General features: G+C 44.3%; 2 protein-coding genes across 2 annotated transcripts; one reads left to right on the top strand and one right to left on the bottom strand.

Annotated features, from left to right (window-relative positions):
* The first annotated feature begins 1138 nt into the window (after positions 1-1138).
* LOC128724088 (uncharacterized) lies at positions 1139-6392 on the top strand. Its single transcript, XM_053817852.1, has 4 exons — positions 1139-1846; positions 2904-3491; positions 5239-6327; positions 6369-6392. Exons 1-4 carry the CDS (start codon positions 1139-1141, stop codon positions 6390-6392), a joined length of 2409 nt encoding a protein of 802 aa, XP_053673827.1.
* Positions 6393-8311: 1919 nt separating this feature from the next.
* On the bottom strand, positions 8312-13138 carry LOC128724087 (insulin-like peptide receptor). Its single transcript, XM_053817851.1, has 7 exons — positions 12765-13138; positions 11354-11498; positions 11183-11263; positions 10939-11107; positions 10722-10842; positions 8914-10661; positions 8312-8856 (listed from the first exon to the last, which is right to left on the bottom strand). Exons 1-7 carry the CDS (start codon positions 13136-13138, stop codon positions 8312-8314), a joined length of 3183 nt encoding a protein of 1060 aa, XP_053673826.1.
* Between the last annotated feature and the right edge of the window lie 2180 nt (positions 13139-15318).

Below are 15318 nucleotides of genomic sequence, written 5' to 3'. Positions count from 1 at the left end.
GCTTCAAAACCAATCCTCTCGACGATGTTTTCTCTTTGATTTCTTCCTTATCATAAGATAGTGACCTTTTTCCTCGCCAACAAGCCCTTGTAACGGTCTCTGCTACAGGTTAATGCATCACTTCCCTTGTTCGCGCCAAAAGAAAGTTAGCGATGCTAGCGTCATCTAGTGGCCAGTCCGTTAACTATTATTTAAATTATGCTGTTTTGTTGATCGAATCGGTGTACTAGAAAAGTTGCTTCTTTTTGATTGTTTATCATGTGCAATCAACTGAATAAAACTATCAATATGGTGTATTTAGAAAATGAGCACAATACGCGAAGGGCATCATTGAGGGTTGGTTCTATTTTAGATAGACAGCTAGAACATTTGTATGTAATATACTGTAACGGATTCGTTTGTTACGAAAAGCGTCTTCCTCTGCATGCTAAACATAGTGAAACTAATCACGCCAATTATTGTTTCCATACATTGACAAAAATAATTAAAAGAGTGCCTAGCAAATCGATTAACTTTAGGTACAGAAGCACATACAATAAGCACTTGAGTATGTGGATAATTTTTTACGGTGCTTCCACTTTGCAGCATGAAAGGGTTTCGTTTTTTGATATTCTAGTCACTTTGTTGCACGCCTATTTTGGCATAGTGAGAATTACAGTTAAAGCATTGAATTACAGTTGATATCGCGAGATTTGTTGGAATGTGTAACAGTACAAGCTGTAATATATTGAGCTGTAAGGCAAAGGTTTTATCGAACACAATGCATATCCACAAAAGTACTACGAAGGATCTTCTTTTTTTTTATTACCAACAATCTGTCTAAATTAGACAATTTGACGTACTCGTGTTGGATGTAAGTATCAACGATTACATTGCAAAGTGGTACAGAATCGCTTTTTAATAATCTAATACTTTATATAAGAGACTGCAAATGGCATGGTTATTTTCGTTCCACCGGCAATCTATCGCACCTAAGCTCATTAAGCAAATATTAAGCAACTTTAGCTAGACAGTGACCTAATTTTGTGATACATTACAGCTATGCAGTCAGTTTGGTGTGTATTATAACTGACTTAATAAAAAAACGATTGATCCACCTAACGCATGTTTGTTTAGCATAAATTTTCTGCTGCTTCAAATGCTGCCATCAATTGCAGCATTCCAATTCAAGTGTGTATATCCAGTGTGTTACATTTGCAACTGGAATCCCAGCGAAGAAGGTGCCTTTATGATGAACCACATACCATCAACAATCTGCCAGTTGAACGTAGAGAAGCTGAATGCCTCCTCGCTCGATGTCGGTCTGCTCTACGGCAGAAAAACGTCCGTGACTCGCATCAATATCGAAAGATCTGCGGTTCGCAGTGTGTTTTTGCCGTCATTTACACGTGTGATAAGCTTAACGCTGGAACGAACAAAACTCAGTAAAATAACATTCGAGCTGAATAATATCCACCTGGAGAGTCTGTCCATTACCAAGAGCAGATTGACGACCGTTCCGAGCACCATACGCCATTTGACGAAACTTAAGATTCTGACGATATCAGAATCACGTTTGCAAACCGTCGATTTAAGCTCCTTCGGGTTTTTTCAGCATCTGCAGACGATGCATCTCAACACCAATTTTATCAAGCATCTAACTGCACCATCGGGACAACAGTTTCCAAGTCTTACATCGTTTAACGCTCAACGCAACCACCTAAAATCCATTCATATGGGCATATTTAACAGCATGAAGCAATTGGAAAAGCTGGATTTACAACGCAACGAGCTCGAGAACGTCGAAGGACCTATCGTATCTTGCAAGTTAAAACAAATTCTGCTCTCCTTAAACCGTTTAACGGATGTAAATTGTTGTAGCTGGAATCGAAGCTCGTTAACACACTTCAATTTAGTATTCAACAGTTTAAAACGGTTACCGAGTTGCATTGAACATACCGTGCCGGGTTTAAGCCATCTATCATTGGACTCAAATGAGCTCACAGATGACGATTTTTGGAACAGAACAGCATTGATGAAGAGCCTCTCTTTTCTGTCAGTTCATAATAATAGTTTTTCGAATGTGGACTTGAGCAGCTTTATCGTCCCGTTTGGTTCGCTTAATTTGTATAGAAACAAGATACGCCACTTGAGCATTCCCTTTACGATGGGTGATCTTAGCATTAACGCTGGATGTAATTATATCGAGAAGCTTGATCCTGCAAGAATGTCGCCGAACATAAGCACAATACAAATGTACTGCAATCCAATCGATTGTAGCTATAAAAATACATCCTTGCGCGAGATAGTCGTGGTACATGCTAACGTGGAACGCAAAAAATGCGAAAAATCATGCAAATAGTACCAGTCAGTTGCTTTCGGGTTTGTTGTGCGGAATTATCTGTTACAATTACAACGCATTAACAACACATTAGATCTACTGCACAGCAAAGAACTGGTTTAAAAATAAACACATTCGCACTTGAGGCGTTTCGACTCTTACTCAATCATTGGACAATGGACCTGATATAGGGTTACAAATTATATTAAGGTTTCAAATTACGTGTTGCAAACACCAATAAAACGCCAGAAAATTAGCCCACAAAACTATGGATTGTTTATGGAGTACAACTTTTTGAGTAGTATACGATCACATTACGGAATGATATGAAATCGCTTTTTAATGGCCAAAAAATGTCCATAACACGCTTACTTTTGGAGACATTGAAATCGCAAATTTTGTGCAATTTGAAACTATTTAAGAGACTGCAACAAAACGCCATTTTGGTTCTAAAGAACGAATCATTCCTACCATAACTATGCGCTCGGTTTGGTGTGTAAATGTGCTACTGGCCGGGTGAAATAGATACAATTCTAACTGCTAACTTGCATTTCTGTCTAGTGTTCATTTTCTGCTCCTGCAGGTGTTGCCATCGATCGTGGGATTTCAGTTCAAGTGCTTGTACGCAGCGTGTTTCATTCACAACTGGAACCCAACCAAAGAGGGTACCTTTTTATTGCAGCACGTACCAGCAACAATCGGCATGTTGAAATTACTACAGTTACAGGTTTCCTCGATCGATGTTGGTCTGTTCTACAGCAAAACATCATTACTAACGTACATCAACATCGAAAGCTCTGCAGTTCGCAGTGTATTTTTGCCGTCATTTGCACGTGCACAAAGCTTAAGGTTTGAGCGAACAAAACTCAGCGAAATAACGTTTGAGGTGAATAATACCTCCCTGGAGAGCCTATTCATTATCAACAGCTTGTTAACGACCATTCCGAGCACCATTGGCCACCTGACGCAGCTTGGAATTCTCGTGATATCAGAATCGCGTTTGCAAATCGTCGATTTAAGCTCCTTCGGCACGCTGCAGCACTTGCATGTTTTACAGCTACACACTAACATGATCGAGCGTCTCGATCTAACTGAATCGTTGAGACAAAAGTTTCCAAGCCTGAAAACGCTTAACATTCAACACAATCAACTAAAAGCCATTAACATGGACGTATTTAACGGAATGAAGGAGTTGACCCGATTAGATTTACACAGCAACGAGCTCGAGATCGTCGAAGGATTACTTATGCTACCCAAATTGTCAGAAATTCACATATCTTTTAATCGTTTAGCGCATGTAGACTGTTGCGGCTGGAATCTAAGCTCGCTAATAGACTTAAATTTAGTGCACAACAGATTAAAACGGCTACCAACGTGCATTGAAGATGCAATGCCCGTTTTAAGTCATCTATCATTAGACTCAAATGAGCTCACAGAGGACGATTTTTGGAACAGAATAGCATCCATGAAAAGCCTAAGCTCTCTTTCAGCCGCTACCAATAATTTTTCGAATGTGAACTTAAGCGACTTTATCGTCCCGTTTGGTTCGCTCGATTTGCAGAGTAACAAGATACGCTACATGAGCATTCCCTTCACGATGGGTGATCTTAGGATTAACGCTGGATGTAATTACATAGAGGAAGTTGATCCTGCAGGAATGTCGCCGAACATAAGCACATTACAAATGTACTGCAATCCTACGGATTGTAGCTATCAAAAAACGTCATTGAACGAAACAATCGCCGTTACCTGTACCACAATGAAGACGGACCGAAGCATCTGCAGTAGATATTGCGCGAATTAGCAGTACGATGAGATTGCCCTCTTTTATAGTCGACTTGTGGTGTTAGACAGCAACTTTTATATGTTACTAAAACGGTACCAGTTCCAGTATACCGGAAAAAAACGTGGTGTGATAAGGATGCAGTTGTTCTCCATGCTGCACATATTACCATTTAACCACAGCGTTCTTTACAAACACATTCGTGTCTCTGATGAAAAATTAATAGATTGTTCATTGTTTGCTGTTAAACTAAGGTGCTAGGTTCAAGCTGCTCCCCGTAGATACACTGCACAAGCAAAATACTACATTTAAATGCTCTAACAGACGATGGCTTTTAGAACAAAATGCCGATGCTTAGAAGACTAACATATTCGAGACTTTCTAACAGCAGTCTATCGTATGTGAGCCTTGAAAATGCTCCAGTCCCATTAACTACGTCTAATAGTATTAAGATTTGCTAATAGTTTCAGCATTTGCGACTATCTATGTGATGAGTTAAATAAGCTAGACCTGGTGAACAAATAAATGGCACACTCAAACACTTTGAAGAAACTCAGTAATTGATATTGTGCTAGCTTTAACGAAGTAAGTTGCGTTGATGCCTTTAATACCAATTTAAATGTGTTAAACACTGATAGAACATTTACTCCATGGAAAGTATATGGTTTAGTAAAGATGCAATCATCTAACTATTTAGAAAATTAATGAAAGTGTCGGCTATTTTTCTAACGAAAGGATAATGGAGTGTAAATAGCGCTAAGCAAAGGTTCTCATGTGAAAAGCAAAGAGAAAAAAGGGATCACGGCTACATTATACAATCAAATTAAATCACTTTTTAATGGGCTAATTATTTTATGTGCACGTGTACCTTTACATAGTGCCTCGAGCTGTGAAATTGCACAAATGATACACTCTAGAAGTGAGGTAACAAAGGAACAATAAAATGCAATTTTCGATCAGTTCATAATCTATCCTTGCGTTTGCGGAATAGAACAGCTCACAAGTGTGTAGTTCTGAGCAACATATTGCAACCATGTTACGCTCAGTTTGGTGTGTGTTGTAAAACAAACAGTACTACGAGATTGGATACATTTCTAACGCGTGCTTTTTTAGTGCCCATTTTCTGCTCCTTCAGGTGTTTCGCTCAATCGTGGGATTTCAATTCAAGTGTGCATACACAATCTGTGCCATCCATAACTGGAATCCCAGCGAAGAAGGAACCTTTGTGCTGCAGCACGTACCAACAACGGCCAGCTCTGTGAAGCTTGTGAGCTTAAACGTATCTTCGTTCGACATTGGAATGTTACATGAAAAACTACCGTTCCCCATCGTGGTCAGCATTGAGAGGTGTGCAGTTCAGAGCATTTATTTGCCCTCATTTGTGCGCACTACTTCCTTGATGCTGGAGCGAACGCAAATCAGTGAAATAACATTCGAGCCGAATAACACCCATCTGGAGAGCCTGACCATCAGTGCGAGCTGGTTGACGAGTGTTCCGACCACCATAGGCCATCTGCAAGCGGTAACAATCGTGAAGATAACCGATTCACCTTTGGAAACCATCGATTTAAGTGTCTTTGGAACGCCGCCACGTCTAGAGCAGTTGCATTTAAATAGAAACAGGATCAAACGCCTCGAGCTAACGCATCGCCCGGGACACTATTTTCTAAACCTACGAGAGCTCAATTTCCAACAGAATGGGTTGCAATCTGTAAGCATAGATATGTTCAACAGCATGAAGTCATTGAACCGGTTGGATTTATCACGCAACATGTTGAAACACCTACAAGGTTCGTTCGTATCTGCCTCCTTGCAAAGTGTGAAATTTTCGCGCAACCATTTAGCGCACCTCAACTGCTGCAGGTGGAATTTAGCTTCGCTGACGAATTTCGAAATCGCGTTCAACAACCTGAAACAGTTACCGGCTTGCATGGGGGACGCGATGCCGAACCTTGGCTTTCTGTTATTAGCTTCAAACTGCTTGTTAGATGATGATGGCTTTTGGCCCAATATCACCCACATGAAACAGCTTCGTTCGCTCACGGTCACCAACAACAGTCTGTCGAGTGTGGTTCTAACGAACTTTACGGTTTCACTGAATTCACTGGAAATAACTAATAACAAGTTGCGCCATTTGTGCATACCACATGCAACGGGTGCGCTTGCTATCAACGCTGGATGCAATAATATCGAGCAGTTCGATCCACAAAGCATGTCTCCGAATGTAAGCTCCGTGCTAATGCACTGTAACCCGATCGATTGTAGCTATGGACGTGCATCAATCAATGAATCCGCTGTGGTAAAGTGTGTCAATATGACACAAACTAACTATTGCGCATCGTTTTGCAGAAATTGACACCAAAATGTAATTTTGTATTTTAGTTCAAGTTCTAATGCAATAGCTACACGTTACGCAGAATCTACCACACTGCTTTGTATGAAGCTTTGATCCAAAGATTGGTTGAGGATTGATTCGGATGAACGATATTTATGTACTTTTCCCTTTAAGCATCGTTCTTGCTGGTCTCTTAGTTCACCTTCTCTTAAACTTTTCCAATGATTTCTCTAAAAACTGAAAACGACACTGTTTAAATTTTCCTAGCATTTTATTTGTATTTCTATTAAAATAGAAAGATTTAATAAGCGAATAGAACATCTTCTAGTATACAAATCATTCTAGTAGTCATCAGGTATTATGAATTCATTCTGAATCCTGAGGTTTTGGAAAAATGCAATTGTTTATATTTATTGCTAGGACGGCCATCATTTTTAAAATATACTAATACCGATGACTGTAGTTTGGGATTGACTTCTATAACATCCTAGCTAAAGGTTTTACGATCCCTGTCAGGATGAGTTTGGCCAATTTTTTTCATTTTTCTGAGATATTACCAGTCTTTCAGATGTCAGGAAAAAAATGTCTTTGATGGCACCTCAATTGATTGATCGCAATTATTGCTTAACAGTTTGGAATTGCGTAGATACATGTGCGATTCTTTGTTACTATATCAGTGCTTTGGAAAATATAAAATCTTAAAAAAGTTAAAAACCTGGCATGTTTGAGTTTGAGGCCATCATTTTTAAAATATACTAATACCGGTGACTGTAGTCTAGGACTGATTTCTATAACATCCTAGCTAAAGGTGTTACGATCGCTGTCAGGATGAGTTTGGCCAATTTTTTTCCACTTTTCTGATATATTGCCAGTCTTTTCGTTTGAATTTACGAAGACCGTTGACAGCTGATATGCTTACACTAATCACGTCAGGAAAAAGAAAATGTCTTTGATGGCACCTCAATTGATTGATCGCAATTATTGCTTAACAGTTTGGCATTGCGTAGATACATGTGCGATTCTTTGTTACTATATCAGTGCTTTGGAAAATATAAAATCTTAAAAAAGTTAAAAAAAACCTGGCATGTTTGAGTTTACTATCTTTGGCTACCTCTTAAAACTTCTTCCTTACTCAATTAGCGCTTTACTCTCCACAAAACTTACGCAAGGAACTTTTGAAAAAAGGAACAAATTATGCTAACACAGTAAACAGTATCATGTTCGCTCATATGATTATTTGAATAGTCTTAAAATTATTCTTGCATTATTTTCGCTGTATTCTAAACGGATTAGACAAATATCTTTAAAATGCTCTTGGAACGCAAGAAATTGGCATGTATGAATAAAAGCGATATCAACAATCGATATTTGTTTTAAATTCGTCAGCACCAATGAAGCTGGTAAACGAGAGAGCTGATAATGTGAAGGGAAGAAGGGAATGTGTAAATTAGAAGATCGGAAAGAGCTTGTTGAATTACTCAGTTCAATTCCGGCACTAAACAGTTTCAAACAATGCAGCTTGAACAGCCGGCCATATGGCGAGACAACAAGTTAAATTCTTATAACCAACTGAATCTTATCTAAAATAATTTCCTTTTACTTAACTCGATCAGCGCTCGACCGCGAGCGGTTCCGGTTTCTCCGGGAGCAGGCCAAGACCGCCAAGCGGTTGTAGCGCCTGATAACTAACTAACTTAACTCGATCATCAAATGACCCACAACGAAGCAAAAAACCAGCTCTCCGAGTCCAAAAAGTATCTCAGGAAGTAAATGTGGAATGATGCTGTACACCATTGTCAATCGATATTGTTGGACATCCATTACACGCTTAAACGGCTTCGTTACTTTAGTTCATTGGGCCTGCTGCCGGATCTCACTTCAACGGACAGGTGACAAACCCGTCGTCCAGGTTAACCTGATTGCCGTCGTTGACGGCAAGCGGAACCCTATCGTCTGGCTTCGATTGGCGTTGTCGGCGACGGTACACTGCATATGCTGCGCCCCCTGCGACACCCGCTAAGAGCAAGATCACACCGAACGCGATCAACCCATTGCGCAGAGCCACTCTGCCTGCATCCGGTTGCACCACCGGAAGTGGTTCGAGAACACGCAATAACATCCACTCGGTAAACGGGCCCGGCCCAGCCAAGGAAATGGCTTTCGCGCGCACCATGTAATCACCCGGACCGAGGCGATGAACCGTGTACCGGAAGTTCCGGCGTTCGTGCTCGAGCCGCGTGAAACACTCACGGTACCATTTGGCGCTGGTTCCATTCAGGGATTCGATCTCGACACGATAAGCGACCGTGAGAGCGTTCACCTCGATCGGTTCGGGGAACTGCAGCATGATCCGATCAACGGCCGTTGCTTCGACAACGTTTGCCGCCTCGTCGGTGGTGTCATTGCCGTCGATGGTGGCTCGGGTAAGTTTACGAACGCTGTCACTCGTAGCGTTCGTCGGTCCCACGAGAAAACTCACGTTCAATCGATCGCCGAACGTTGAGGGATCTGTGCGATCCGTGTACAAACTGTACGAGCTGCAATAAAGGACATCACTCACGCCGCAAGCGAACAGCTGAAAGATGTACCGCGTGTAGGGCTTCAACCCGGTCACCGTGTACTCAAAGTTGTCCGTCTTAAACCCACTGTAGAAGATACGGTTGACAAACTCCACTTCTTCCTCGTCATCCTCCGCGGTGTACCGACGGAAGCGGTTCGCAGGTCCCGAACCGGCACCTTCATCGAACGATTTCAGCAGCTGAAGCATCGTCCTCTCGAACTCACCCGAAGACGGTGGTGTGGTCAATCGTTCCGACACCAACCGTTTCTTCCGTCCACCGATACGACCACCGTCCTCCATCGTGGTGTACTCGTTCAAAAACTCATCCGGCGCGGTCACCTCCTCGTTTTGCCCATCGTCTTCGTCCATTTCTTCTTCCTCCTCGAGCATTTCCAGCTCGCAGCAGGACTCCCTCGTGCAGGTGCCATCGAACTCGTCCGAAGCATCGCTCGAATGCGCCTGCGGTGTTTCGTGCGGATGAACGCAATAGTTCCGGCGGTCCAGCTCGGCTGGATCGTCCGGTTGTATGAACACGTCCACGTGGTACTGTGTGACCATCTCCTGCTCGGAGGCCAGTATCTGCCACGCCATCGTGATCGCGGTGTCGTTCTTCCGTGCCGTTCGCACACGCAGCGGAGGCGTCGGTCGGTCCATGGCCGTTTTAAAGTAGTACATCTCCGACAGTCCCACTATGTCGCTGGCGTGGTTGAAGGTTTCGTTGTAGTACGCCTTCACGTAGCACCCGTACCGGGTGAACGGCTTCAAGCGGGTCAAATTGTACGCGTACCAGCTGCCCTGCGTGACGATGTTCTCCAGTGACACGAAGCGTGACTTCCAGCCGAACTTGGAGCACGTGTCGCGATCCTCGTACGGCGATTTGTCCACCGTCGTGCGTATGAAGTAGATCTGGTATCCCTGCAACCGATGCTGCGTGCTGACCTTGTGCTTTGTCCAGTAAACCGTCGCATTGTGGCTCGACAACACCTCGACCCGGGCGGGAAAATGCTGCACGTGGCACGCCTGCATGTACCCGTTCGAGCCCCAATCGATCGTATCACTGGTGTTGTCATACTCCGCAATTCGCCGCAGCAGCTTGATGTGCGAGTTGCACAGCAGCTCGTTGTTGCGGAAGTACATCCCGCGTGACAGCAACCGCAGCGAGGTCTTGTGCTCAAAGTTCCACAACCGCTGCAGGTTGCTGTTTTCGTACACCATCAGCGAGAAGTTGGCGTCGTCGGCCGTGTACAGCCCGTGGATGATCTCCAGGCTGGCGAGGAACTCGAGCGACGAGATGTAGTTCGATCGGAACACCTTCAGCACACCCATGATCTCCTCGATGTCGCCCAGCCCGTTTCGCAGCTCTTCGAGCAGGTTCGGGTGATCTTCCTTCAGGCGGATGTGCAACGTGCCGTTGATGATGGTGCAGCCACGGATGCGATCCGCATCCGATAGATACATGATCTCCGTACCGTCGCACACCTTCGGACAGCGGTTGTGGCACGGGTAGCACTGAGGCGAGCTAAAATCGGCCAGCTGCAGATCAACATTCGTGCTACTGAAGCCTGGTGGGCATTCCAGCACGCACTCGTTCATGTACAACAATCCGTTGCGCCTGAGACATTCGTCCTTCGTGATGCAGCGTTTCGTGTGGCGAAATAGCAGCCTAAAAACAAACAAGCCATTGGAGGGAGCGTTGGTTGGACACCTTGTGTAACATATTTACTTATCAACGGTACATTCTTCCACACACAGTTTGCCTTCCTTCCAGCCACGGCAAACGAGACAATCGCTAGCCTTTGTTCCGGTGCATCCACCGATGCATTGGGTATGGCATTTTATCTTCCCTGAAAGAGAGAGAGAGAGAGAGAGAGAGAGAGAGAGAGAGAGAGCGTAATACATCGTTTGAAAGACGTGCAGCAAAAAAAGAGAGAATTAGTTACCATTAAAGTTGGTGCCTTTGTAAAACTTTTGGCAACTCTGGCTTCCCCAGCAGTACTTCGGCACACAGCCACGGCACACCTCCGACTTGTTGCAGACCGTCTTCGGTGGTTCGAAGGAGTTCAGATTTTTCGTCCCATTCCCGAGCCCGCTGATCGTGGCCCAATCGATCTGGGTAGTGTGCGATGGATGAGACAACAGTGAGGTTATGTAATTGACCCTCTGAGGGGGACGTTTCCTTCTTACCGTATCGAGATGGCACAGCAGTGGACAGTGCAGCGAATAGACGAAACCACGCTGAATCGCCACCAGATTCTTCAATCCAACCTACCGGTTCGCGACACACGCATGTGTGAGAGAATGAAAGAATGGAAAAAGGTGTGGAGGAGAAAGAAGGATACGAATACGCGAACCTACCTCGATCATGTTGCTCATGTAGTAAAATACCAACGCATAGTTTCCGATCAGCTGCTGGCCCCGGATGACCATTAGATTGGGGAAAAGATCGCGCAGTGAGACGAGATGTATCACGCGAAAAAAGAGCATATAACCGGTCACCTCTCTGCAGGGTGGAAAACAAATTGGGAAGAAAAATAGCACCATCAAATCCCCACCGTAAGGGGTGTGTAAATTTTCTTTTCGTTTTCTTCAATTTGATGCATCGCATTGATTCGGTGTACAACGTTGAGTTTATTAGTTATTGCGCTATATTTAGTTTTTTTTTCTCTGAAAGATGACCCTCACTTTAGCCTTTTATCCTGTGTTGTCCCCCACACTTATGCTTTGAAGTTTTGTTCTAACGGCGCGACCGGGGGAACACAACTCCTAATCGCATTCTATTTCCACAAAACAAACCCCCTTACAAAACGCCTCCACGAGAAAAGACCCAATACATGTACTTCTCCTTACGTTACATATGCTTCTTCTTAATGGTACTAATTTTTGTGTTCGCATTACATTCTCGATTGATTCGGCTAAACGTTTTTATATGGTGCATTGTACCGGGCAACTTTGTGCCTTGCTAACTATCTTGGAATATGGGGTTGTATGTATCACATTTATCACTTAAAACCGATAAACACAACTATAGTTACAGATAGGTTACATTGTATACTGAGTAGTCCTTACCGAGAGAAAACGAGAAAGAGAGAGAGAGAGTCAGATACGTTACAGATTCGCCCCCAGGGAAAGGGATATTTTGAACGCGATGAATGCAGATTCAGCTGGTAAAAACTACGTACTAAAAACTATGAAAAATCTCTCCACGTGTGGGAATTTCAAAGTTTGCCTTCGATACACTCTATATACACACACCTCGTCTTGTTTAATCTCCTAATCTGAACAAACAAAAACAACAAACTAGAAGAGCTAATTCGACAATTACTCGACGACCGTTGAGCCGCGTTTGTGGAGATTTTTTTTTTGTTTTGACATTGTCATGTGTTGTTTTCGTTTGCGAAACTACGCGCACGCGTGTTTTAATTGATTCCATTCCCCACCACCAGAGGGCGCTACGATCGAGCATCATTGATCAATGGTTGAAAAGGGCATAAGCCTGCCGAAGTGAATGAAAGTAATTACGGCGGTCGTATGCTGTACGCATACCTGGTGTGATTGTTACGCGATATGTTCATGATTTCTAACGCGTCAATTAAAAAAGGTTAACCCAGATTTGTCACGCGGTTGGTGATTCATTCTCGACGAAATGAAACAAAGAACTCGCGTGACGCCTAGATCGCCATTCTCTCCGATAATGGAAGTGTGTTACGCAAAGTCGGCACACCTCGTGGCGTTCTCCCTAAATCACCCCCGAAAAGAATTGGCCTACCTTAGGTTTTTGAACTTGTACTTCGCGAACTCGGAGCTGGGAACGTGTTCGATCAAAACCATCTGAAAGAAGCCACTTATCACGGTGCAGTTTTCGATCTGCCTCAACCGATCCAACCTGTTCCGAATGTCGACGTTCGTGCAGCGCGGATCGATGTCGTCATTTTCACCATAATTCAAGCCACTACCGTTGTTACCGACTACCGGCAGCAATCCGCCGGTATGTTCTGCCGTTACCGGTGGCGGCACTGGATCAGCACGCTTATCGATCAAATGATGTGGCGCCACTTTCAACTCTCCGTCGGCCGAATGCAGCCAAAACGCGGCAGTCACGAGCAACACCCAGCATGCACCCAGGCTCCGAAATCTGGCCATAGCGTATACGGAATGGATTTTTTTTTTTTGCTCTCCCCCAATGTCACTGAGCGGCACGTAAAAAAAGGGGTTGCGCTTTGGTTGACGACCGAAAAGAAACTGATTGTTGCAAACCGAGAAATGGCTAGAACACGCTCAACGAAGGGCTCACCGGGCGCAGCCAGCACAAGATGCGAATAAAGAGCACACACGTTCGATTTGGTGTGTATGTTAGTGCGTGTTTTTATTTTTGTGTTGTTTCTCTAAACCGTATAACCGCGGCACACTCTCAAGGTGCACCGTCCGTGCAGGGAACCTCGACCGAGTCGATCAACAATTATGTCTAATTGAATTATTAGCTCCTGACACTGCGGGACACGTACACGGCGAGGGCACGGGTTTGATTGTGCGTGCGTGTGTGCGCTCTCGCAACCCAAAAGGTACTGAACGATCGGAGAAGATCAAATGAAGCGGTTTTACCTCATCGATAAAAAAAATACCTCCACATACACACACACACACAAGTTGTCGTTTTAGTACGTGCGATAGGCTTGGACGCGATTTCCGATGCTCATTCAAATGAGAATAAGCTTTGAGCGTAAAGTTTGCAGGCGCTTGAGAAGAGAATACACTTCAGAGACGTCACCGTCCCGGCTGCAACGTGCGCTATCAATTGGAACAGTTTTTCACCTCCGGGGGAGAATTTCGATCGACACACGTCCTACCAGCAGCTTGTCGGGAAATACACTCGCAACCTCCTTACGAACCTTGGACGGAGCTAAGCTCTCAGCACATCCTCTTCTTTCGATCGTGCACCATATCTCATTCATCGATTATGTTACTTTCTGTGGTCAACCACACATGCGCGAGAAATTTACACCGCAAAACTAACGCCCGAAGGTTTGGCAACGACTTCAGATTTTCAGACTTGGCGCTCACGTCTCGCTATCTAGCTCCTAACTACGTCCGGTCTCTGGCTTCTGTCCGGTGACTGCGGCTTCTCGTCGACGCGAACAGCATTTGCTGGGAGAGTGGGTTTGTGTTTTTCAAAACCGTGGACCGCGCGACCGCGATATGTGACTGTGGAACGGCTGCGTCGACGAGGAGAACGGTCCGTACGGTCCCGAACGCACTGTAGTGTCCAAAAGGGCAAAAAGAAATTCATCAATCGGAATTGTGAGGAAGTTAGTCGGGTGTATGGGTGAAGTTCCCTTTGCTTTAGGTGTTGGGGGGAAAAATTGTCTCATTTGTTGCGACTAGCCCCGTGTGAAAACTTGAACCACTACGCGCGCTCTTACCAATCTAGCAGTTTTCCACCCTGGTCAAACGAGGCGGCCATCTAAAGCTTAAAATAGTGTGAAATTTCCATTTTCCGAGCGATCGCAATTCTACCTCTACAAACACACCTAAATAAACCTTCACCGAGAGCCACCTACAGGGAGTTTGTTATGCGCTGTTGTTACAAAGGTAAGCTAGCTTTCTGCTCGTTATCCTTCCGACGATCGCGGTTGATCGCGAAAGAGACAGGAAGCTCAAAGAAACGTTACATAATGCCTTAAATTGATAGCAAACTAAACTTTAGAGCAAAAACAAAATACCTTACCAACTACGGGGGCCACAAACCGGGAAATTGCTGGGAGCAAGAGAGAAAACACGAAAGAAAAGCCAACCGTGAGAAAACCGTCGAAGTGGAAGGACACATTTTTGCGTACGTGTTTTGAATGTGTCGCTTTCCCGATCTGTGACCACCCCCGATTCGCGTACGTCATTTACACCCGCGAAAGCCGCGAAAGATTCGTTCGTTATGTTACCGTTTTGATTGCGTTTCATGATTCTTTGGTTCTGCGCCGCATACGCGGCATTCCGAGACGTTTGAGTTGAGTTGCGTGAGGGTTTCGCGTTTCTAACTACGCACCTTATCACACCTATGTCATGTATCCTTTACTATTAGCCACTACACGCACACTAGGAGGAGGGTTTCTATGCTAGGAGAAGGACCAAACACCACCACAACAGTCAGCACAGCAGCCCCCCGGGCAGAATAAGGGGAGATGAGTTTTGTGGTAGCATCAAGGCGCGCGCGCCTTTTTGGTTTCATTCGTATCGTATCGTATCGTCTCGTGTTTTGTTTCGAGTTTCGAGCACCAGAGGGCGTGCTTTTGTCCTTGCGTCACCATCTGCAGTGGGTAAGTCTACGATGT

Source organism: Anopheles nili, chromosome 3 (assembly GCF_943737925.1).
Source record: "Anopheles nili chromosome 3, idAnoNiliSN_F5_01, whole genome shotgun sequence".
Lineage (NCBI taxonomy): Eukaryota > Metazoa > Arthropoda > Insecta > Diptera > Culicidae > Anopheles > Anopheles nili.
Note: the sequence above shows the minus strand (reverse complement) of the source record. Positions and strands in the feature narration are given on the sequence as shown.

Bases quoted from the DNA above. Each gene is read 5' to 3' on its own strand.
- LOC128724087 (XM_053817851.1), bottom strand. From the start codon at position 13,138: ATGGCCAGATTTCGGAGCCTGGGTGCATGCTGGGTGTTGCTCGTGACT. The intron at 11,108-11,182 runs GTAAGAAGGAAA...CACACTACCCAG, and splicing joins TGCTGTGCCATCTCGATACG to ATCGATTGGGCCACGATCAG. The intron at 10,662-10,721 runs GTAAATATGTTA...GTTTGTTTTTAG, and splicing joins GAAGAATGTACCGTTGATAA to GCTGCTATTTCGCCACACGA.
- LOC128724088 (XM_053817852.1), top strand. From the start codon at position 1,139: ATGCTGCCATCAATTGCAGCATTCCAATTCAAGTGTGTATATCCAGTG. The intron at 1,847-2,903 runs GTAAATTGTTGT...CTGCTCCTGCAG, and splicing joins CCTTAAACCGTTTAACGGAT to GTGTTGCCATCGATCGTGGG. The intron at 6,328-6,368 runs GTAAGCTCCGTG...GATCGATTGTAG, and splicing joins CACAAAGCATGTCTCCGAAT to CTATGGACGTGCATCAATCA.